This window comes from Trichoderma breve, chromosome 6 (assembly GCF_028502605.1).
Source record: "Trichoderma breve strain T069 chromosome 6, whole genome shotgun sequence".
NCBI lineage: Eukaryota > Fungi > Ascomycota > Sordariomycetes > Hypocreales > Hypocreaceae > Trichoderma > Trichoderma breve.
In genome coordinates, this window is record NC_079237.1 from 2,375,191 (window position 1) to 2,398,671 (window position 23,481).

General features: G+C 50.9%; 7 protein-coding genes across 7 annotated transcripts; 4 read left to right on the forward strand and 3 right to left on the reverse strand.

Annotated features, from left to right (window-relative positions):
• Window positions 1-1,278: 1,278 nt before the first annotated feature.
• On the forward strand, window positions 1,279-2,574 carry T069G_09652 (nucleosome assembly protein (NAP) domain-containing protein; the record flags this gene model as incomplete). The annotated part of the gene is made up of 3 exons (XM_056176862.1): window positions 1,279-1,366; window positions 1,668-2,390; window positions 2,468-2,574. 3 exons carry the CDS (start codon window positions 1,279-1,281, stop codon window positions 2,572-2,574), a joined length of 918 nt encoding a protein of 305 aa, XP_056025340.1.
• A 1,007-nt stretch (window positions 2,575-3,581) lies between these two features.
• T069G_09653 (uncharacterized protein) lies at window positions 3,582-5,261 on the forward strand (the record flags this gene model as incomplete). Its single annotated transcript, XM_056176863.1, has 5 exons — window positions 3,582-3,695; window positions 3,751-3,792; window positions 3,911-4,211; window positions 4,288-4,723; window positions 4,793-5,261. The coding sequence occupies 5 exons, from the start codon at window positions 3,582-3,584 to the stop codon at window positions 5,259-5,261; spliced, it is 1,362 nt and encodes a 453-aa protein (XP_056025341.1).
• Window positions 5,262-5,386: 125 nt separating this feature from the next.
• Window positions 5,387-8,294, reverse strand: T069G_09654 (WD domain, g-beta repeat domain-containing protein; the record flags this gene model as incomplete). Its single annotated transcript, XM_056176864.1, has 3 exons — window positions 5,387-7,958; window positions 8,036-8,148; window positions 8,277-8,294. 3 exons carry the CDS (start codon window positions 8,292-8,294, stop codon window positions 5,387-5,389), a joined length of 2,703 nt encoding a protein of 900 aa, XP_056025342.1.
• Window positions 8,295-9,102: 808 nt separating this feature from the next.
• On the forward strand, window positions 9,103-10,500 carry T069G_09655 (septin domain-containing protein; the record flags this gene model as incomplete). The annotated part of the gene is made up of 4 exons (XM_056176865.1): window positions 9,103-9,207; window positions 9,305-9,467; window positions 9,553-9,863; window positions 9,922-10,500. 4 exons carry the CDS (start codon window positions 9,103-9,105, stop codon window positions 10,498-10,500), a joined length of 1,158 nt encoding a protein of 385 aa, XP_056025343.1.
• A 776-nt stretch (window positions 10,501-11,276) lies between these two features.
• On the reverse strand, window positions 11,277-12,923 carry T069G_09656 (mitochondrial branched-chain alpha-ketoacid dehydrogenase kinase domain-containing protein; the record flags this gene model as incomplete). Its single annotated transcript, XM_056176866.1, has 4 exons — window positions 11,277-12,077; window positions 12,139-12,421; window positions 12,486-12,605; window positions 12,739-12,923. 4 exons carry the CDS (start codon window positions 12,921-12,923, stop codon window positions 11,277-11,279), a joined length of 1,389 nt encoding a protein of 462 aa, XP_056025344.1.
• Window positions 12,924-15,982: 3,059 nt separating this feature from the next.
• T069G_09657 (ICP0-binding domain of ubiquitin-specific protease 7 domain-containing protein) lies at window positions 15,983-20,147 on the forward strand (the record flags this gene model as incomplete). The annotated part of the gene is made up of 11 exons (XM_056176867.1): window positions 15,983-16,217; window positions 16,289-16,436; window positions 16,511-16,970; window positions 17,044-17,986; window positions 18,051-18,457; window positions 18,503-18,700; window positions 18,765-18,913; window positions 18,982-19,411; window positions 19,470-19,784; window positions 19,841-19,970; window positions 20,038-20,147. The coding sequence occupies 11 exons, from the start codon at window positions 15,983-15,985 to the stop codon at window positions 20,145-20,147; spliced, it is 3,525 nt and encodes a 1,174-aa protein (XP_056025345.1).
• A 718-nt stretch (window positions 20,148-20,865) lies between these two features.
• On the reverse strand, window positions 20,866-22,580 carry T069G_09658 (ankyrin repeats (3 copies) domain-containing protein; the record flags this gene model as incomplete). The annotated part of the gene is made up of 3 exons (XM_056176868.1): window positions 20,866-21,816; window positions 21,868-22,247; window positions 22,394-22,580. 3 exons carry the CDS (start codon window positions 22,578-22,580, stop codon window positions 20,866-20,868), a joined length of 1,518 nt encoding a protein of 505 aa, XP_056025346.1.
• Between the last annotated feature and the right edge of the window lie 901 nt (window positions 22,581-23,481).

Here is a 23,481-nt window from a genome sequence, read left to right on the forward strand (position 1 = left end):
ATTGTTCGATGTCGTTATTGTTATTGTTGAGGCGGTTTCGGATGTTCAAGAAGAGGATATGGAACATAACATTGAAAGGTGGGGGGGTGATTTGGTTGATTGATGAGTGGGCGAGGCGGGGGAGGGGCACAGCTTATCAGTTGCAGATAAGAAATTTTGCGGAAGAAAATGTTCAAGGACAGGCACATTGTCAAATATCACAATGCGAATCATTTCATTACAGAAAGTGGTTGAATAGGATGAATAAATGAACGGGATGTGATCTGATACTGCACTGTGCTGGATAGAAAGTAAGCTCATGCATGAGACTGCATCTCACTCAAAATTCGCCATCCGAGCTTTTTGTCTGCAGCTACACAGTCCCCAACATGCAGTTTTCCGCATACCAATCATCATGTTCCATCGGTTCTTATCCCTGGCACTTCTATTGCAATTATCCTGTTCCTTTGTATCATGCTTCATTCAGCATTGATATAGAAATGCCCAGCATCCACATCAAAAAGAGATTGAAAGAAAAAGAAGGCTTCGGAGGGGGTGGCGTTTGTCCGTCTCGCCGCATCTGGGGCCGCCTCGACTAAAGTTCTGGTCTCTTCTCCTCTCTTCTCCCAATTTTATGGGTTTTAATGCTCATCTTCCCTTTGAGTGGAGCTCCAGAGAAATCAATGCAAAAAAAAACTATCGGTGACCTGCTCTCGCCATACAAACTGCATGTCCTCGTCGAGTACCTCTCCCAACAACTTTTCTCGTCCTCCATCTCAATTTTTTCTTTAGGCTACCCTTCCAGTGGACCCTCCGCCTGCAAGAGCTTCGAGTCAGTGGACCCTTCACCAAGCTCCAGCGGGCTTAGTGCACCCTGGTTTTGCCTTTTTAGGCCCAAGGCCGCCCAAGTGCCAGGGAGTCGATGCCGTGCTAGGCAAGGTACCGCGAAGCTCCATCCACTCACACCCAAGCAAATCTGCCTGCAAGCTCTTTCGACGTCCATCCATTTTTTTTTCTCTTGCATGCCATTAGGTACATGTAGATACTCCATACTCCTCTCGGCATTGATTTGTTTCCTCCAGCAAGCTGAGAAAATTTTCTCCTTACCCCATCAGCCAGCTCAGACGTCATACTAATCCGTCGGTACCTGATTTCCACCATACATTTCCTCAGGCACTACTTGGTACGTACATACCAAGGTATAAAGAACCAGCTCCCCCTCCGTCTCAAAACTTACAACCGTCAAACCACCAGCTCTTTTTATTCTCGCAACAATATACACACCTCACTACAATCACCATGTCTGCTGAGAACATTGACAACCCCATCTCCTACGAGATCCTGGAGGACCTCGAGGATGATTTCGAGGAGGTTGAGCTTGAGCTCCGTAAGTCACCCCGCGCCAGCATTTGCCACACACCTGAACAAATATGAATCCTGCCCATTCACTCTTCCTCTTCACCTTGGTGACAGGTGATTGGGTAGAGGCAGAAAGGCTGTTGCTCTTAACATGTCCCTTGTTGTTGCTGCAGTCTAGGCGGCAAGATACACGTCGAGATACTACTCGACGTGTCTGGTTTCCTGCTGCAAATGGAATAAGAAGAAGAGTGGACTATTTGAAGCCTCCACCATTCTATTGATTGATGTGAATAAATGAGCCGCAAGCTAACACTACCCTCGCCTCGCAGTCCGCCAACAAGCCAAGCTCACCAAGGACCTGTACGCCAAGCGTGCCAAGGTCGTCTCTGAGATCCCCAACTTCTGGCCCCTCGTCTTCGAGCAGGCCCCCCCGGATATCGACGAGTACGTCCAGCCCACCGACTCAGCCGTCCTCCTGAGCTCCCTGGTCAACCTGTCCGTGGAGCGCTTTGAGCTGCCCAACGGCGACCCTCGCAGCATCTCCATCAAGTTCGAGTTCAGCGAGAACGAGTACTTTGAGAACAAGGTCCTCGAGAAGAAGTTCTGGTGGCGCCGCAACAAGGATGGCTGGGCGGGCCTCGTCAGCGAGCCTGTCAAGATCAACTGGAAGGCCGACAAGGACCTGACCAGCGGCATGCTGGACCTCGTCTACCAGGTCTGGGAGGACGACAAGGCCGGCAAGGGTGACGACACCGAGGCCAAGAAGAAGCTCAAGAGCCAGATGGAGAGCACCGGCCTCGACGGCGTCAGCTTCTTCGCCTGGTTTGGCTTCCGCGGCCTGAGCATCTCCGAGGAGGAGAACCAGGCTGCCCTCAAGGAGGAGCAGGAGAAGCGCAAGGCCCGCAAGGAGGGCAAGGAGGTCGAGGAGGAGCCCGAAGAGGAGGACGAGGATGATGATGATGACGAGTACGAGATGGAGATCTTCCCCACCGCTGACGACCTTGCCGTCTGCATCGCCGAGGATCTCTGGCCCGGCGCCATCAAGTACTTCTGTGAGTACATTCACGCCTCTGAGAATTCATCGGAGGAATCGGAGGATGCATGAACAACAGCGCTAAGACGTCAATAGTGGCGGCCCAAGAGCAGGATGCTCTGAGCGACATCAACTTTGAGTCTGACGAGGAGATGGATGATGAGGAGGAGGATGCCCAGCCCTCCAAGAAGCGAAAGGCTTAAGCGTGCTCATGATTTAACGATTTCTTTTTGAGTTTTCTTTTTTCTTTGGATTGATTTTTCCTCCTCTCTACTTGGACGAAACTAGGCGAAATATATACAGCCACTTGGGCACGGGATGGATATAAAAAAAAGTTGATGACGATGATGATGGGAAAGGGCTTTTAAGCAAACAAAATAAGGGAGCTCAGACAATGGGCAGGATGGATGCTTTTGAGATAGAATCAGATTGGCAAAAGGCGGCGGGCAAACAATGATATCACACACATGACCCCCCCTAATTTCTGCTTCCATGTTGATGTTGACGATGTGATATGATTAAGTAATTACATCTATTTGTTGATGTTTACATCGTTTTGATATGTTCAATATCCATCGCCGGCTAGTACCGTTTGGCATCGGATCAAAGTTACTTATTATGATGTAAACGTGACATTGACGGCCCCTCTCCAACTCGCCTCAGCTTTGGGCGTCATGATTCCCATTTCCCCAATTCCCTCCAAATTTGACCTACATGTTCCATTTGCCATTTGACTCGGAGTAATTCCTGAGCAACCAAGTACCCCCTCATTTTCCACTTGGACCAATCCGCAGCTTAGCTGTGCCATACTAAGTCGCTCGACAGACACAAGGCCCGTCATCAACGAACCTTGAATAACACAAGAATTTGTCATCCATGAGAAATGCAACTTTGATGCAACCTTGATGCATTTCCGGCGTGCTACATCGGAATATTGAATCTTGAATGTCTGCGATTGGACGGAGCTGCTGGCGGGAGGCACGTGGTTTGTGATGCAATGGCAGAGCTATAATTGCCTTATGTATTGTGCCCGCCTTGCCTCTATTTTGACGCCATGGCACTTGTTCCATCTTCACTGCTATTGAGAACGCGACCAACTATTTTACATTTACATTTACGATTGAATTCCAGATACAATCCGATACGCTCGATTCAAACCACTCAAGTACCTGTAATTCCCAATCTAAGCAAAATCCATCCTGCCTCAAGTATGGCGACGCCGTGGCAGATTCGTGTCCCCGCCACTGATACGGGCTTGTTGAAGTGGGCGCAGACGGACGAGTCTGCCGCAAAGGTCTCTGAGCTTTTGCAAAAGGATCTTGAGGTATATCGTTCTCACATAAATCTTAAGAAATTAATAACTAACTGAAGTAATATAGAGCCACCATGTATTCTTCAACGCGGAAGGGTTTCATAATCACGTAAGCTCTCTTCAGTTGGGTTCATGAAATATCTCCATTTTGGTCTACTCTACTCTTCATATGAGATGCCCATCCATCATTTCCGGGATTCAATTAAACTAAGAGCAATAAAAACTAGACTGTCCATCTTCTCCTCTCTCTCTATGCCACCGGCGCCTCCCCCAGCGTCCTCGAGCAAGCCTACGCTGAAAACCACTCCTATCAAATCAAGGCCATGAATACTCACCCTGATGTCGTCAAGGAGCTCAAGAGTGGGTGGTCAGCAGATTGTCCGTACCTTGGAAAGGGAAAACACTATCCCGACTTTCTCAAGTTCTTTCAAGACGAGATTGAGGAAAAGGGGTGGGAAAAGGTTCTGCTGGAGTATGTATTCAAGGGAGATGAGAGGAGTGAAGCAATCTTTGGACGCCTCTTTGCTGGTATGTGTCCAAACGCTCTTCCACTACCCATATGAATAAACTGAACACAATACGATGCTGATATGACCCCATCTAGGCTTCTTACACCCCCTTATCCAACTCATGTACGGCATCGAATGGCACCAACCCGCCATCGTAGCTGAAGGCCTCGCCCAAGCCGCCGTCCACGAAAACCGCGTCGGCGCGTTCCTTACAAAGGTCGAGCAAGCCGCCTCCTCTCAGCCCCAATCCCAATCAGCCCAGAGAAGAACTCCCCTGCCCGAGTTCTTCGAGTCCGTCAGGCAGTACAGCGAAAAACTCGCCACGAGTGCTCAGTACGGGGATTCAAACAAGGTGTACGACGGCGTCTTTGTCCGTGCCCCCGACGAGGCACTGGAGTTTTTGAAGCAGATTCGAGTTGGAGAGGATGAGCTTGATGAGAGATTGGCGGAGATGGTTCATTCGTGTGCGTATGTTGCTGCTACGGCGGCTTTTCATCCGCCAAATGTTCCCAAGTTTGACTTTTTCTTAATGTAAGCCCCCTCATCTCCTCTTTCAGAACTGCATGTTTTGTTCTCCTTACTTACAAATGATTTTCGTAGTCATCATCTCAACTCATCGCCTTTCTTCGTCACCCTCCTCTCCTTCCCCTGGCTCACACCCTCTCAGAAGGCTCGCATCCTCGAATGGAAAATCCGCCTCGACGTCGTACAATACATTGCCCGCGGATGTCCGCCGCTACATCTCCACGCCCTCAAATCGTTTACTCCAAAGGACAGCACTGTGGCTTCCGTGACAAAGCCTGAGGATCTGCTTTCGCGGTTTCACGAGATTCTCGACGATGGACATACCATCAAAGTCGTCCGCGCGTTCTTCATCGCTCAGAAATTATCGCAAAAGTTTGCTGATAGGCCGTGGATTCGCATAGCGGATGATGAGACGTGGTTGAAGATGCATCAGGTCTTGTTGCAGAGCACAGAGGGCCCGCAGGAACCCTCTTTGTGGGTGAGATCTGCTGGATTTGACGATGCGTGGCAAAATGTGCCCAAGGAGGCTGATGGGAAACTGTAGTCCTTGGGAGTCAACACTATATAGTATGTCATGATGGCTTAAGGACTTTTGTTCATTTTGTGTATTTGTTTTTAGCTCTAATGTAAATAAAACCCATATATGCTCCTTATTCAAGAATCTCAAGTTTAATTCATGCCCATCCACTCATCTTCACCATCGTCATCATCAGACTCGCCACCCGTGCCATTCATGATCGTATCGATCGTCTTCTGCTGCGCGCTCGTCAAGTACACATCGCCATTACCGTCCTTGTCGTCCTTATTATCAGCCTGGCTCAACAAATAGTCAACCATGTACACGTTCTCATCGGCCAGTCTCCGAATCTCATCCCTCATCTTGACAACCGCACGCGACACCACGCGCAGCTCAACGTCCACCTTTCCGCGGTTGGCCGTCAGCCAAGCGCCGTGCTTGTCGACCAGCGCCTTGATCCACAGCAAGCAGAACTCAATGTGCGGCGATTCCTCCGTCTGGGCGGCGACGAAGCGGAGCAGTCTCGGGACATAGACGATGGGGAGATCGGCGACCACGAGAGGGATGTCGGCTGGTGGAACGGCCTGGAAGACTCTCTTGATAAGGCCAGCTTCGTTGAGTCGGAATGCCATGACCAGCGCCTTGAGGTAGTCCTTTTCATTCTCCATCACGGCCAAAGTCGACGCAGGCGTAATCTCAATGTTGAGATCAAACGGATCAAACTGCAGCGTGTGGTCCAAGCTGTAAATGAGCAAGCCCTCCGTCGAAGCAGCGCAAAACGCCGTACCGGCAGGTGAAAAGGCAACTCCTGTAACCCGAACCTCGGGCCTCTGCTTCCTCGCCGAAGGGTCACCGCCGCGCTTAGATCCGGGCAGGCTCGCGTCAAAGCGGTCTTCGCGGTCGGACGCCTCGCCCTGCATGTCAATTTCTCCCAGGGCGCCGGCCTCGGTCAGGAACTTGCTGTTGAGAAACTCTTGTGTTCCGGATAGAGACAGGTTCACGCTGACGGTAAACTTCTTGAGCAGCACCATGGTAGACACGGAGTAGAGGCAGATGTATTTGCTGTTGCCACCCGCTAGGAGACAGCTTCCGTCAGTGCTGTATCGGATTGTGCTGAAACTCTTGTTGCCACCGATATTCGCAGCGGTCCTCCGGTCTGACATCTTTCGTCCTCCGGATACGTCGCGGCGCCCGTCGAGACCCGCCGTCTGCTCAGCTTCTGATACTGACCAAAAGGTCAATTGGCCATCAATTGTGGAAACAGCCAGCTGAAGGGAATCTGGTCTGACTGCAATGTCGAGAATGTCGGCCTGCAGCTGCAATGGCTCGCTTGTCTGTGTTCTGTTGAAGATGGACCAGATTCGTGCTGTCCTGTCCCAGCTTCCACTCACCAAGGAGTTACCATTTGGTGTGAAAGCCAGCGCAGACACAGGGCCCTCATGACCAGCCAGCCGATCAAGCAGTTGGCCGGTCTGCACTGACCAGATGTGAATGTCAAATGAGTCCAATGATCCAGCGGCTACTACTTCACCACTAGGATCAACAGCCATGCTTGTAAAGGAAAGCCTTGTTGGGGCTGTAAAGGTACGGAAATTTCGATATCTGATGAGATCCCAGGCTCGGACAGAGCCATCGAGACTTGACGTGAAGAGGACATTTCCCTTTTTGGCAAACTCACAAGCCGTGACGCCGCTGGTGTGTTCCGTGAATGTGACGATACAGAAACCAGATTCAATGTCCCACACCTTGATCTTGCCATCATCAGCGGTAGTAATGATTCGCTGACCATCTGGCGAGTAGACGAGAGAGTTTATTGAGTCGAAATGACCCTGTTGTTTGAGGATATACGACTCCGACTGCCACTCCCAGACTAGCAGCTGCCCCAGCTTTGAGGCACCAAAGGCTAGCCACTCTCCGCTCTGGTTGATTGTCACAAAGTCGACGTCGCTCTGGGAGATGCTCAATTTGTGAATGTTGTTGAAGTCGGGCATTTCGTAGAGGCTGAAAAGGCCGTTGGATAGACCGGCCACTAGGAGGTTCGTTTCGGCGTGGAAAAAGGCACATCGCACATGGGCGCTACCTTGCATGAAGTAATGTCTCTCCACAATTCGCCATCTCATATCCGACTCACCATCGCTATCATCCTCATCCTCGTCATCTTTTGAAGAGTTGAGCGGCTTAACGTATTTCCAGGTAAAGACTGCACCGTCTTTGCTGACTGTGTAAATCGACTCTTGGTCGCCGGAAAACCATGCACCAATGACGGTTTGCTTATGGCCACCCAAGACGGTAGGGATGAATCCTTCCTCGGACTCCACACTCCATATCCTTGCCGTCAGATCTTTGGAGGCTGTCAAGAAAAATCGGGAGTCGCTGGACCATTCGATATGCTGGACCGAGTCGAAGTGGCCGGTGAGGGTGCGGCGCTTTATAAAGGGAGCAAATTCCAGCTCTCCGTCGGCATTGGTATCCGGTGTTGAAGGCACATGCCAGACCTCGACCTTGCGCCCCAATCCCACCACAAAGTATCTGCCTGAAGGCGAGAATGAGAGCGCTGTGACCTGCGACTTGAAGGAGAAATGATAGATGGACACGCGGCGGGGAACGTTGGTCAGGATCGCATGGCCGTCTTCGTCAACGGTGAGAAGGAGATTTCCGCGAGGGGAGAGGCCGATTCGAACAATGTTCTTGCGATGGGCGAATGGCAGGGTATAGGATTTGTTGCTGTTGTATCGAATTAGCCATCCAGCTTCGTCTTGTCCAAGAGACTTTGATGGGCACAATGCGCCGGCACGACATACTCTACCAGGTTGAACACGGTCACGCGGTTGCCAACGGGCGAAAATAGATGGGTGCCATCTGGACTGAAGACCAAGTTGCCTTGGCAGTAGACAGTGCCCAGCAAGTTGGAAAACTATGAAGGACTCGAGGTTAGCCGTCGACCCGGAATCGATCTGGGATCGTAGTTGTGTATTGTGTGCAGTGGGCAATTGGGCGATGAGGGAATGGTCTGATGAATCAAAATCAAGTCTTGTGTCATACCCTGAAATCGGTCTTCATTGTCGACCACTTGCCATGATCATGAACAAACTATACTGAGAGATGAAGCTCTGATATTGTTCTGCTGCATTCGCATCAAAAAAACGAGCTGCGACTTTCTTATCGATACGGGGCTTTTTTTTCTTCAATTTTTTTTCCTTTGCCGTTAAAAGTCCGGCAGACAATTTATTCCGCTCCTACCATCTAAGCCTAAAGTGGTACGACTACTTTTCAGTGCTCGTACACTGCAAACACCATTCAGTACTAAATGCCGGGAGCGCACTGGCCATCTCATCTAATCTGGAGTTGGTAGGTAGCGTGTACATGTTACTACACCGGCTGTAGCACAGTAGAGAGTGAGAGACTAAAGTACCCAGAACCTCATCCACTGCTTCTGCTTCCAACCTGTTCATGCTAGCAGACAAAAAGGCAAGCACCAAAAAAAGGAGACCGACCGCCGTTGCTCCTGCTCTGCCTATCCCTCCCCAGTCCAACCCAGTCCAACCCAGTCGTACCAGCCCGCTAAACCCAATCCGCCACCTGGCCTATCAGCACCCAGCAGCCCCTGGGCAATTCGCCAGAGTGGAAAATTGGGGGATACGACCGCCTCAACCCCTTCTATCCCCTGAAAGTTCAAGCTCAGGAAGTGCGAACCTCCACTTTGTTTTCCGTTTGACCAGAGCCATCGGCCACCTGATATTCCTCCTCCTGTCTCTTGACTTTTGCTTTAGCATCCGTAGCCATCGTCTGCTACCGTCCTCTCGCTCGTCCTCCCTCAAGCTCCCCCAAGACACTCATCCCGTAGCCCCTCCACCTCCACGTGTGCAAGATGGCTCCCGCAGCTGCTGAGAGCGCCTCACCGATTGGCATTGCCAATCTGCCCAACCAGCGACACAAGATTGTCGCGAAGCGTGGAGCTAGCTTCACCATCATGGTACGCGATTGCCCTCGAGATGTGCCGTTTGCAAACGCGTCTGCGGCCTGGCGAGCTCGATTGTTCCAGAAAACAGTAACTAACATGCACGCTTTAGGTTGCTGGCGAGTCTGGTCTGGGCAAGACGACCTTCATCAACACCCTCTTCTCCACGACCATCAAGAACTACGCCGACCACAAGCGCCGACACCAGAAGCAGGTCGACAAGACGGTGGAGATTGAAATCACCAAAGCCGAGCTCGAGGAGAAGTTCTTCAAGGGTAAGAGCTACCTAGCTGCCTAAGGGGTGGTGTAACGTTGTGGAGGAGACAACATGCTAAGCCTGAGTTTTGTGATGCTCTCTAGTTCGATTGACCGTCATCGACACCCCTGGATTCGGTGACTATGTCAACAACCGCGACTCTTGGCAACCCATCATCGAGTTCCTCGACGACCAGCACGAGTCTTACATGCTCCAGGAGCAGCAGCCGCGCCGTCAGGACAAGATTGATCTCCGTGTCCACGCCTGCCTGTACTTCATCCGCCCTACCGGCCACACCCTGAAGCCCTTGGATATCGAGGTCATGAAGCGCCTCTGCTCACGAGTCAACCTGATCCCCGTCATTGCCAAGGCTGATACTCTCAGCCCCGCCGATCTGGCCAAGTTCAAGCAGAGGGTACGATGAAGCAAACCACTCATGTTCCACACGTCCACCTTTGCTAACCAATTTGCAGATTGTCAGTGTCATCGAGGCCCAGAACATCAAGATCTACCAGCCCCCTATCGAGGAGGATGACGAGGCTGCCGCCCAGCACGCGCGTAGCCTTATGGCTGCTATGCCGTTTGCCGTCATCGGATCCGAGAAGGATGTCAAGACCAGCGATGGTCGCATCGTCAAGGGCCGCCAGTACTCTTGGGGCGTTGCCGAGGTCGAGAACGAGGACCACTGTGACTTCAAGAAGCTGCGATCCATTTTGATCCGCACTCACATGCTCGACCTCATCCACACCACTGAGGAGCTGCACTACGAGGCCTACCGAGCACAGCAGATGGAGACTCGCAAGTTCGGCGAGGCCCGACCCCGGAAGCTCGACAACCCCAAGTTCAAGGAGGAGGAAGAGGCTCTGCGAAAGCGTTTCACTGAGCAGGTCAAGGTCGAGGAGCAGCGCTTCCGACAATGGGAACAGAAGCTCATTGCTGAGCGTGATCGTCTCAATAAGGATCTCGAGCAGACCCATGCCCAGATCAAGCAGCTGGAGAACGAGCTCGAGGCCATGCAGGGTGGTGCCGTCCGAAGCCACGGCCGCCGATAAATTATTCGTAATGGTGGCTTGGTTCTGTCACGCAATGCTGGCGTTGGAGTGTCATGATGTCGGGTTTTCTCAGTCTGCCTCGGTCCGGATACAGATCTGGGCTTGAAGAGGTCGAACATGGAATTGCCGCCGCGTACGGCACTTTGTTTCATGCATATTCTAATCAGCTATTGCTACGGGAGGAGAAGATTTTTTTTTGATGAGTTGTCGAGATAAAGGCTCCGTCTTCTTTATTATTTTGTCTTGTTCGGTTCTTGTACCGGAACTGTCGCGGTAGTGGTCCCGATGGTGGATGCAAAGCACCATGTTACGGCCGTTGCCCAAAATCAGCAAGTAGGGGGAGTGCTGGAAGTTTTGATAATGTAGCCCTATTTTATTCCTCTTTTATTTGAGCACTCCCATTTCAGTTAGGTACATTTTCTAGTCTTATGTAATTGAGTCAGTTGAGATACCAGTTTAATAAGGCCTTCATGATGCGCATTAAGTATAGGGAATCTTGAGAGTGAAGCTAGTGTTTTCACCACGTTTGTTGGATGTGGTGGTGAAGTAAAAGTAAGAAGAGTCAAAAGACACAAGTATAACACCTAACCAAACGCCTTGCCAACTCTGACAGAATAGACATATCCTATCATAGATACCCAAGTCAAAATAAAGCCAATGATGAAGAACATTGAAATAAAACACTCCATGATCTGATTGCCTGCTGAGACGCCCCTTCCCCCCTCCTTCCTTTTCCGAAAACAAAAATGCAACTGTCAAGACTTGGAAGCAAATGCTTAAACAGCGTCCATGCTAGCTCTTGTTGTGAGCTGCTCATTCTTATTGCCCAGCCTCGAAATCTGTAAAAAGGCGTCAACGCCGTACCCCTCCAGACTGTGTAGGTTCAGCGAGCCAGCCCAGTATTCGGCATAGACACGACTTAGGGGGAGGCCCATGCCGAGCCGCAGATTAGGAGGCCGGCTGGTGAGAGTCGAGAGCGAGCCCAGGTACGTGGGCGCCTTGAGGTCAGCCCGGCCGAGCTCGTCGGTGACATGAAGCTCCTGCATGGTGGCGGCCATGCGGGGCACCTGGCCGAGGTTCTCGAGGCGTTTCTGGCTCTGGGGGCCTTTGCTGAAGGACCAGAGGTACGGCAGCTCGTCGCGGGGGATGCCGCCGCCGCGGTCTGATATCCGGATGATGACGTGTTCCTGCGCTTCGCAGATTGTGACTTCGATGGGCGGGGGAGGAGAGGAGGCGTGGTCGGGCTGTTGCTGATGGCGGTCGATGACGGCCTGGACGGAGTTGCGCAGGAGCTCCCCGACAATGTACTCGAGGTGGCTGAGGATGTAGGGGAAGCTGGCGTTGAGGTGGCCGTCGATTTTCACCTCGGGCACCTGCACCTGGGGCCCGTTGGTGGAGCGGGCGAGCTGGGTGACGGCTTTTGCGCAGCGGCTGATGACATCCTTGGCGAAGCACTTGATGAAGACTTCGCCTATGAAGTCGGACTCGGAGAGGGTGGCGCCGGGCGAGAAGTAGGGGGAGTTAAAAGTTTCTGTAAGGGAGAGATGTTGCTCCGCGATGACTCGTCGAGAGATGCGCTACGTGGCTCACAGTCAGCTTTTCCGCTGTCATTGCAGATGGGGTGGTGAGAAGACTTACCGATCGAAGAATGACATTCATAAAGTGATCCAGCTCTTTGGGGTCCATCAGGCGGCCGCACTCGAGAATGCCCATGGCGAGCTTGGGGATGACGGTCAGGTGGCCTTTGAGGTTCTGGCTGATAACCTCGCAGAACTTTTCATTGTCCTCCAAGGTTTTGATTTCTTTAAACTTGCGAAAGGTGTCAAACGCCTTGTAATAGAGCTGGTAGACCTCTTCGATGTGTGGGTTTGTTACAACAACGTAGGGAAGCTGTTGCATGTCACGGATCCGATGCGCAATTCTGTAAAATGCATCCCACAATTAGCATCTTCACATTGACAAAATGAGAAGTACGACGTCATTACCTGACTGGGAGCTCGGTTCGGACGTAGTTTGCAGAGCTTATAAGTCGCGACTCGGTTAGGGAGCGTCCGAATACCATCAGCTGGCGCAAGCTGATCGGGCGTGCCTCTTTCGCAACCCATCTGCACGAGACGACGACAACGTTAGCGCATGCGCTCGCCTAGGAAGAGAGACATGAAGATGTGCGAGAATGAACAGCGAGATAGGCTGTCAAATATGAGGTTGAATATAGATGTAATGATGGATTGAGCATACTCGTCCAACACAGAAACCGGGCGCCACGTGCCGTTGCTGGCGCCAGCCTGAGCCGCATATCTCTTCTGAATCTTCGCAAGAGGAGACGTCGCTATCAAGATCGGCCGAGGAATCGCTTTATTGAGCGTCGAGTTGGCAAACGGTCGACATCGTTTGCCGTGGCAGCGCAGCGCTACGGAGAACATGCCCACGGTTCCATGCAGCACAGAGGGATCGGAGAGAGATGAAGCTAGTCGAAAGCTGGTGACGATCGTGTCGCGTGCGAACAGTGAGCGGTGCAGCGTTGAAGAGGAGCGGAGCAGAGGCGGAAATGGAAATGCGATGCAGAGAGGAGAAGTCGAGAATCAGGCGATCAGTCGAGAGGGGAATTGGAGCGCTTGGTCTTGTTTCGTCGTCAAGTCAAGCCAGGGCAAATGGCTTTTAATAAAGCAGCTCCGAGGCATGTGCCGGTAGATCTGGTGCTTAAGGTTTGGTCAGCCTGAAGCCTGGCGAAAGGGGCCCCACAGACTGCGGTATCGGCACACTCCGAATGGGCGGCATGTTCTGGAGTCCAGAAGATGAATCACTGGGCTAGAATTTTTGGGTTACAGGGGACAATCGGGGATTAAAGCTGTTTAGAGCATCTAAAGATACATCCAGACTATCTGATGCTGTCGCTGTGTTGGGTTGGTTCAACGAAGCTCTACAGTACATACAGCTACGAACCCACCTGGTAGCGTCAAGCTTCCAAGTACCTGCAGCAGCCTGGAGTCAAGTGTAAAGAGGGTTCTGAGAGGAGACCAGATAGAACTTTGCGTATCCCAGGTCGGTCCCTAGATAAACGCCACCCAACTAAACATGAAATGAGAGACCATAGCAAGCTTACAGATACAATATGCAAGAGAGCCCATACAGGCGTAAGCAATTATGTGCTTGGAAGGGCGTACAAGGCGCGGCAAAGTGACACATCTAGTATAAGTACCAAGGTCCAAGGTTAGACGGATGGGAATCCCGCCACTGCACCATTCATCACATGTAATTTTGTGACAATCGCATGCAGTGCTCCCCTTGATTGAGTCACTCCAACGCAGGTCAATGCCAAAGCATCAAGCAAGATCAAGTTTCCAAGACTGTAGCAGCCTATTCCTACCAGCTAGGCAGTCCTCTAGCCTGCGACAGGCAGCCACACATACAGGTTGCAGTATTGATCTGCATTTCGTGCGTTGCACTATCGTCACCATCTTCTCCAGATTGTCCATACGGTACGAATTGAGAATTAAGAACCGGCATCTATAGATTTGCAATTCTGTCTACTTATTATGACGGAAGAAATATACTGACGCCCATCATCCCCCTCTCGATGCTGTATGCTTGCTACTAAGGTATCTTTGATAATACTAGGTACAAATGCAAGTGTACCATCAGTCACAAGCAAAACTGCTGGCCTAGTCTTCCTTAGTCAGCGGCGAGGTGGGGTCCTTTCGGGGTGAGGTGGGGAGCACGAGGTTCAGCAAAGAGTCGATCGCTGTTAGAGCGGTACTCGGCTGTGACGGATGGATACCGCGGGGTCTTGACCGGCTGGCGGGGTATGTGCAGGTTCTCGCTTATCACAACGCAGCTCAGCTCAGTCAGTCCAAGCAACCATCATCGATTGTCTCTTTGTTAAGCTTGACTGTCTTTGTCTCAACAGGGTGCATGAATAAATACACCGAGCCGAGGGATCAAAGACAAAGCTCGGAATGGCTGGACGAAAATAAGCCCTACCGCCAGTAATCGTGTACTTTAATCTTCCTTATTTCAATCTACTACACCTATAGATGCTCACCCCCTGGAATATCAGCTTCCATCTCATCTATGTACGGAGCAGAGCACATTCCCAAGGTAGGAAAGCTTCCCCCCTCCTCCACCACTGCTGCAGCCTCTTAGCTACGGCCATCGAAGCCATTGACCACTCAATACCCCAAAAAGAATGGAGCTTGCGGTCATAAAACACATACCGCCACCAAAAGCCCATAGCTGCTAACGTAATGACGCCAGCTGCCAGAGGGTCTGGCAGTGTTCAAGCCAATGCCAGAGCTTCGTGAAGTCTTTTTTTCTCGCCGCTGCTCCACTAGGAAACTGAGGACGAAATAGAGAAATCAATAAAAGTCACTTGGCAGAAAAACCTGGACCTTTGTACCCAACTCCGCCTTGCCTCGGCCATCGCCAGTCTGGGTTTCTGTTGTTCAGTTCGCATCGTCTAGGTTCATATTGATTAAATTCCTTTTAGCTTCTGGTCGCCTTGTCAAACCCACCCGCCCACTGTGCAACCGAACCAACTTTTGCCGGCTGGCCGATAGGGATCTTATCTGTCTCTAATCTGTCTCGCTGCCGGCGCCTTGTTTGGTACTTGACTTTTTTTTCCTTTGCACTGCATGTGGTTTTCTGCTCTTGCCTCCCTTGCAAGGCTCATCCAAGCCGCTACTGTCTGCCTACCTTAGTAGCACGAGAAGTACCTTGAGTACCTAGAGCTACAGTACTGCGGCCGTTGCTCTTGCCCGTTGCCGTTGCTCCCGCTGCAACTTCCCCAACCCAAATCCGCCAGCACGGGCAGCCGCCACACACGCGCCTTCTTCATCGCAAGCCCTGCACCCCGCCAGCGCTTTGCAACAGCTGGAGCTCCTGCACGTTCCTGGCCTGCCTCTGGCCTCAGGCCCTTTCTGAAATCATGGTACGTCTCTTTGTCTTCTTACCTCTTATCATCCTCTAGTATCAAGTCGAGTTCGGCCGAGCCTTTGTGCTTCTGAATCTGCATCTTGCATCTGCATCTGCGTCTTCTGGCCGGCAATTGCGCTTCACGACCCCAGTCGTCATCATCGTCATCGTCATCGTTCATCATCATCATCGTATCATCTGCATCTTCACAACATCCCACGTCCTCGGCTGTGCTCTGATCCGATCTGGCTCTGGATCTGGCTCTGTCGTTTTCATCTCTTCGTCTTCCATTCCCCTTTCAGCCTCAGTATCTTCCCTCCTCTCGTCGAGACCTGTCTCTGCCTGCCATCATAGCTGCTGCAGTGCATCGCCAGTGTCCTCGTCGTCGTCGCAGCGTGGGGAAAAGTCGCAACGTTCCGAGGGCCTCCCAGCTTGGCGAGCTCTGCTCTCCGATCGCTCCGAGGCATCGCCACAAGCATCCGGTTAAATCCAGGCTGGGTGACCTCGCGTTTCTACTTCTCTTAGGCCCCTCACTTCCACCTCACCACAGCTGAATTTGTCAATCGTCATCATGCAGTCCGACGACGAAGCCCGCCAACCTGGGCTACCGTATCGAATCCGAGCTAACGATGCCACTCGCAAACAGAGCTACAACGTTCCTTCACCCAACGACATGGTCGTCGACACAGACGACTATGTCGGCGTCCCCAACGCTCCCGAGAAAGAATCTGTGGCCATCATCAGCCCCGAAGGCGCCGTCGAACATGAGGCCGATCAGCTACAAGATCTGCCTCTAGCTAACGACTGTGCGTATTTCTCTCCCTCTCCCTCTTCTCTGACAAGAGCGCCCTCACTGACTTGACTCGTGCTATTGCAGATGAGGCCATGAAAGAGATTGTTCTCCCGCCCCTGCTCGACGAGCCCAAGATCCTCCAAGACTTTGTACACACATGGACGGTCGAGAACTGGCGAAGCCTTGGCAAGCGAGAACACGGCCCCGTATTTGAAGCAGGCGGCTTTCCATGGTCCGTTTACCACGATTTGATATACATACATCCTCGTGTATAAGTTCGCTCCCAGCTGACACTGCTACATCTAGGCGCATTCTGCTCTTTCCCCATGGTAACAACACTGATCAATGCTCCATCTACCTGGAGCACGGGTTCGAGCCCGATGCCATTCCCGAGAATTGGAGCTGTTGCGTGCAATTTGGCTTGGTCCTTTGGAACCCTAATGATCCCAGCCTATATGTCAATCATGCCGCGCATCATCGCTTCACTAAGGAGGAAGGCGATTGGGGCTTCACCCGCTTCGTTGAGATTCGGAGAATGTTCAACGTGCCTTGGGAAGGTGACAGTCGGCCGCTGGTAGAGAACGACACTGCTAACATAACAGCCTACGTCCGTTTTGTCGAGGACGAGACTGGCGTGCTTTGGCACAACTTTACCAACTACGACTCCAAGAAAGAAACGGGCTATGTTGGTCTCAAGAATCAAGGTGCCACCTGCTACCTCAACTCTCTTCTCCAGTCGCTATACTTCACAAACGCTTTCAGAAAAGTCAGTTCTCCCTGCTCCTTTCTTGCTTGCAAACATCTTACCTAGTCCAACACCTGTTACTAACTCTGCATAGGCCATCTACGAAATTCCAACCGAAAATGATGAAAGCATGCAGAATTCTGCTTACACTCTGCAGCGCCTTTTTTATCAATTGCAGACATCCGAGCAGGCGGTTGGCACGAATGAATTAACAAAGTCCTTCGGCTGGGAAACGAGACACATCTTCGAGCAGCAAGACGTGCAGGAGTTGTCGCGAAAACTCATGGAACGCATGGAGGAGAAGATGAAGGGCACCAAGGCCGAAAACGTACTGCCTGAGCTTTTCAGTGGTAAGATTAAGACGTACATTTCATGCATAAATGTCGACTACGAATCAAAGCGCATTGAGGATTTTTGGGATATCCAGCTCAACGTCAGCGGAAACAAGAACCTTTTGGAAAGTTTTCAAGACTATATCCAGGTCGAGAAGATGGACGGAGAAAACCAATATTTTGCTGGCGATCAGCACAAGTTGCAGGATGCCAACAAGGGCGTCATATTCACCAGTTTCCCAGACGTTCTGCACCTCCAGCTCAAGCGATTCGAGTATGACATTCAAAGAGACATGATGATGAAGATTAACGACCGCTACGAATTCCCTGACACTTTTGACGCTTCCCCTTATCTCATGGACGAGGCCGACCGATCCGAGCCCTGGATTTACCAACTACATGGTGTCCTTGTACACAGCGGCGACTTGAACGCCGGTCACTATTATGCGTTTATCAAGCCATCAAAAGACGGCTGGTTCTACAAGTACGATGATGACAAAGTCACCAAGGCCACTTCCAGAGAGGTCTTGGAAGAGAATTTTGGTGGAGAATATCGAACTCCTCACGGCTACCCCAGAGCGCCTCTTCAAAAGAAGGCCCCGATCATGCGCCAGAACAGTGCTTACATGTTGGTATATATCCGCCAATCTCGGCTTGACAAAGTCCTCTGTCCCGTCACCAAGGAGGACACTCCAAAACTTCTCCGTAAGTTATATGTTGCCTTATTTTACGACCTTAAAAATAACTGACTGAATTTTCTTTCTTCTAGGGGAGCGCTTTGAAGAGGAAAATGCCTTGAGGGAGGCCCGTCGACGTGAACAAAAGGAGGCGCATCTGTATATGATGGCCAAGGTGATCACAAACGACACGTTTGCAAACTATGGAGGCACCGATCTTTGTGTCTTTGATGCTAATCCTGAGCTCGATCCTGCTGCACCTAAACTGTACCGCATTCGTCGAGCTATGCCGATGCAAGAGTTTGTCGCTCAGGTCGCCTCTGACATGGGTCAGGATCCATCTCGCGTCAGGCTGTGGCTGATGGTTAATCGTCAAAACAAAACAATTCGGCCAGATCAACCAATCATGGACCTGCGGCCAACCGTTGAAGAGATATTCTCCCGCTCAGCTGCACACCGAGACACGAGTTTGCGAGTTTGGGCCGAGGTCGCCAGCGAGGTCAATGAAAACGGCGAGCCTGTCTGGGCATCATATCAAAGCCAGCCAAATGGCGCTCAAGTAAAGAGCGATACCATCCTATTGCTGTTGAAGCACTTCGATGTGGAGAAGCAGACTCTAGAAGGCGTGGGCCATCTGTACATTAGCAAGGAGAAGAAGGTCGACGAGCTTGTTCCCATGATTCTTCAGAAGATGGGTTGGGGCGACAAGCTTTCTTCTGACGAGAAGCTGTTGATGTGGGAGGTATGAGAAACTAACTACGCGAATCCCATGACAAGCAAGGAGGCTAACGTCTTATCTCAAACAGGAAATCAAACCGACAATGATTGAACCTCTAAAGGGAAAGCAGACTCTCAAGGCTGCTGAACTTCAAGATGGTGATATTATTTGCTTCCAACGTATTTCCGACAAGAAGACTGAGAATGGCCGTGTGGCGGACAAGGCATCTCAGGAAGCGTATGTTCTGCTGCCTAACACCTTATTTTTTTTTTTTCTTTCTCTAATGATGACTGACATTCCTTTAGTAACAAGTCATTCGATCGTGTCGAGGATGCTCGTGAATATTACGACTTCCTCGAACACAAGCGAACTGTAAAATTCCACGCTCATCCTACTAGATCTGACCCAGCACAGTATCCACCATTCGAGCTTGTTCTCAACTCAAAGATCACCTACGATGTTTTAGCTGAACGCGTCGGCGCTCACCTTCAAGCCCCTTCAACACATATCCGGTTGTGGACGGTCAACGCAAGCACCAATAACCCCAAGACTCCAGTAAGACGAGGCACAAATCCGACTTTAAAGCAGATTTTGCAACCTATGGGGTCAAACACTTTGAACTCGACCCACAGAAATGATGCCTTTTACTTTGAGGTGCTGGAGATGAGTTTGGCTGAGCTCGATACCAAGAAGAACATCAAAGTCACATGGCTGAGCGAAGGCATCACCAAGGAGGTATGTATCGGACAATGCACAGCCGCAGGCTTCAGCTAGACTAACTTGTTGTTCCAAGGACCAACTTGACCTGCTGGTATCAAAAACGGGAACTATGGAAGACTTGATACAAGCGCTAGTCAAGAAGGCCAAGATTCCCGACGAGGCAGAAGGCGGGAGGATAAGGGTTTACGAAACAAGTTCTAACAGATTTTACCGTGAGCCAGCTCGCGACCAATCTGTGTTGAACCTTAATGAGTACACACAGATCTTTGCCGAGCGAATCCCGGAGGAAGAACTGGCTGCTGATGACAACAACTTCATTCACGTGTTCCACTTCCAAAACGAAGTCAACAGAGTTCACGGTGTTCCCTTCAAGTTCCTTCTCCTGGAGGTGAGCATATTGAAAAACGCATCTTGTTTGACACCTTTTACTTACGCAATATCCAGGGCGAGAAGTTTGTCGACACCAAGAAGAGACTTGAGAAGCGGACAGGCATCAAGGGCAAGAGCTTTGAGAAGATCAAGTTTGCTATTGCAAGGAGGGCAAACTATTCAAAACCACAATATCTTAATGATGGTTCGTCTACACTCATGACTAATGCATTACAAGGATTTCTTGAAACTAACTATAGCCAACCACACAGACGACGAATTATGGAACATAGCCTCATCTGAAGATGACTATCTAGGTTTCGACCATCCGGATAGATCAAGATCCTTGAGAAACGGCGTTGGGGACCTTTTCCTTCGTTAGGCGACGGTATACAAGCTAAGCTCGTGTCCATGATAAAACACGCAGCAATGTGGAAAGACTTGGTGAATGGCTCCAGGAGTCTTTGGTATATCTCGTTTCATACCCATCAACCACACCGACATGGTTCATATCTTGTCATGAGACAGTGGGCGTTTTCTTATTGCTGTTCTTTGCTACCTCTTTTTGTGTTTTTAGCATGCATGTGGCGACGCATGAAATGCAGGCGAACGGTGGATGAGATATGTTTTGATAAAATATCAATACAATGAGCATATTGGATTGATGTGGTCTGCGGCATGGGCTCTGATAGCTCTATGTTGTTCTCAAGTCTGTAAGACAGCTATTGTAGTATTATCAAATCAAATAAGTCCAATATTATATTATGAACGCCTCGTGACTGTATACGATGGGTGCATGAGGCATCTTTATTCCTGATACCCTCATGCTCTCCAAATCTCTATGTACTTTCCCCCATTGGAGCTCTATGTCCAACCTTGGATTTTCCCCCGGTTCCATCAGTAGCTCTTCATTGGTCTTCAAGGTACATCAAAGTAACCTGTTATCAAAGCCAACCAGCCGTTTTCCCATCAACTGAGTGCATACCATAGTGGCCTTACATACAGGCTTTGTTCATACCGTCGTCTATATCAAGTCTCGCAACCTTGTGCGTTTCAGTTTCCTCTATCTTCATGCCGTACTTGGTCATCCTCTTGTTACTTCATTTCACCTCTTGGTGGTGCTTGGCCAAGGGTCCTCGCTCAATCTCCTCGACGGAAAGGTGGGCGCCTGCAGTCTTGAGAAGCTGCGCGCAGTCGTCTTTGCCAGACAGCGATGCCAGGAAGAGGGGCGAGTTGTCCGCCCTGTTGCGCTCGTGCACGCTGGCGCCACGCTTGAGAAGCTCGAGCATGATTTCGGTGTTGCCTGATACCGCGGCCAAGTGCACGGCTGTATTGCCGGCGTAGTCGGCCGTCTTGAGAAGATGACTACCTTCACCCTCGAGGAGTTGCCTGACGACGTCTATTTCTCCATTTTTGATGGCGTAGCCCAGGGCTGTAAAGGCAGACTCGGTGGCTGTCAGGCGAGAAGCGGCGTCGAGGGGAGGCGTTGGGTGAGAAAAGCTAGGGTGCGCAATCTCAGTCATCTCACCACGAAGCGAGCGCGAAAACTGGGCTACAATGTCCTTTTGGGTGAGGTTAGGGAGGGCGAGGAGGTGTGAGAGCTTGGCAAGGGCTGCTTCGGCCGTAAGGTCGAGGCCGAATATGACACCCATGCGGCCGAGTTGGGTTCCAGGGGCGTAGACGGGGGACACGAAGCCGTTAACGCATTGGCTGACATTGACGACGATGATGCCCCTGTCGACAGCGGAGCGAATCACTTCTGTGAGACGGCCGTCGACGCCACCTGGGACATTTCCCATACCAAAAGTCTCGAGGATGAGGCCCCTTAGGTCCGGAAGGTGAAGGACAGCATCGACCATTTCAGGCTTGATGCCAGGGAAGACACGCAGACACGCAACGTGGGTTGTGTCGAGGTGCTTGAAGACGTGGAACTCGGCAATGGTGGTGGGTCGGAGAACCAGATGCCAATTCACATTGATGCCAAGGCCGTTGACCTTGGCCAGGGGCTCGCAGTTGGGGCTGGCAAAGGCATCAAAGGAGGCGGCTGAGACCTTTGTGGTGCGGTTGCCACGGTACAGCGTGTCGCGGAAGAAGAGACACACTTCTGGGATGACAAAGGTTCCGGCAATGATGAGCGAGCCGAGCAAGTTGTCGACAGCATCGGACTGGAGAGCAAAGATGGGGGCCTGCGAGCCGGTAAGGATGACGGGCTTACCCAGGTTGGCCAGCATGAAGGAGAGGGCAGAGGCCGTGTAAGCCAGCGAATCGGTGCCGTGGAGGATGACGAAGCCGTCAAAGAGGTGGTAGTTTTCTTTAATGGCAGTGGCCATGTTGGCCCAGTCGTTGGCAGAGATGTTGCTGGAGTCGAGCAACGGGTCGAATTCCAGGACGGAGTAGCGGACGTGTCTCTGGTAGGCTGTTGGGGGTGTTCTCAGGCTGTCGAGCTGGATCATCTGACCACTGCGGGATGCTTGCAGCTTGACTTTGAGGAATATGAATGTTAGCTAGCGGCTTTTAAATATGAAGGTGAACCCATATGTGTGCTTTTATATAATGCCGGGAGAGAGTGTGTAGTAGGTATGAGCTTTACCCTCATCTACACAAGTATATACAATAAAGCAAACTCACCACTTGGTTCTGATTTATCATTAAACGTCGGTCTGGGAGCCATAGCACTCTCCAGAAATCCATCGCTGGGCGCAAGGCCGTCGGGCCCTTCTTGCATGCATATCGTGCCTCCGGTGCCGATGATCAAAACCCGGGACTCGGGGAGCCCGGCGTTGAGGGGAGGCGAATCGGTGATGGCGGGCGACATGAGAGGCTGTATAGCAGGTGGTAAGTTTATCTAACTAAAGACGAGAAAAATAAAGATGCCGAGATGAAAGAATCAACTGCTAGAGAATGAAGTGATACAAAGAGAAAAGAGGTTGAAAGCTTGGATGTAAAAGTGCGGAAGGTCACTCTTCTTATCAAGGCGGTACCGCACCCGTACATATGCTCCAGATAAGGAAAAAAAGGAAGCAGGAAAGCGGACTAAGAAAAAGAGGCGGCCCAACAGCGTAGTACAAAGTTGCTTGCTAATTACGAAAAAATCTCGTCATGTGGACAATGGGAAAAAACGGACAGGAAGAACAAAGGAGAAGGAGAAAAGTTTGATAAGAATTTAGTCATAGCAAATGTCGGCATGTGCAGCCATTTTGCTGTTAAAAGTCTAGCACGCGAGGAAGAGAGGCGACGGAGTGGATACGAAGGGGTAATAGAATCTCGAGAATCGGAGGTGCATGTTATCATGTGGTTTTGGGGGGGCTGCTTTTTTGAATTCTGGGCCCTTGTGTAAGTTAATTAATTAACTGATGTGCATCTGTAACGTAAATTATTCGGAAAGGAAACGAATAGATGTGCAAGCATGGATGAGGGAAGAGAGTAAAGGTGTGAACTTGTGATGTGTATTGTAGAATCTGCACGGAGTAGTACCTTGATTGAAAATGAGATCAATTCGATGAAAGATACCTCTGTATACAGGCACACTCTAATAATATACAGCACTAACGCATCTAGAATAACGGCCGGGCTTCCCAACTCGCGTAGCAGCGGCTTCGGGCTCGTTCCGTATTAGCATCAATCGCAGTCAATAGTCCCAATCCAGATCTGGGGGAGTTTCCACGGGCGCAAATGCAGTCCAGTAGCATCAGAGGCGGCCTTCAGGGGTGCAGCAA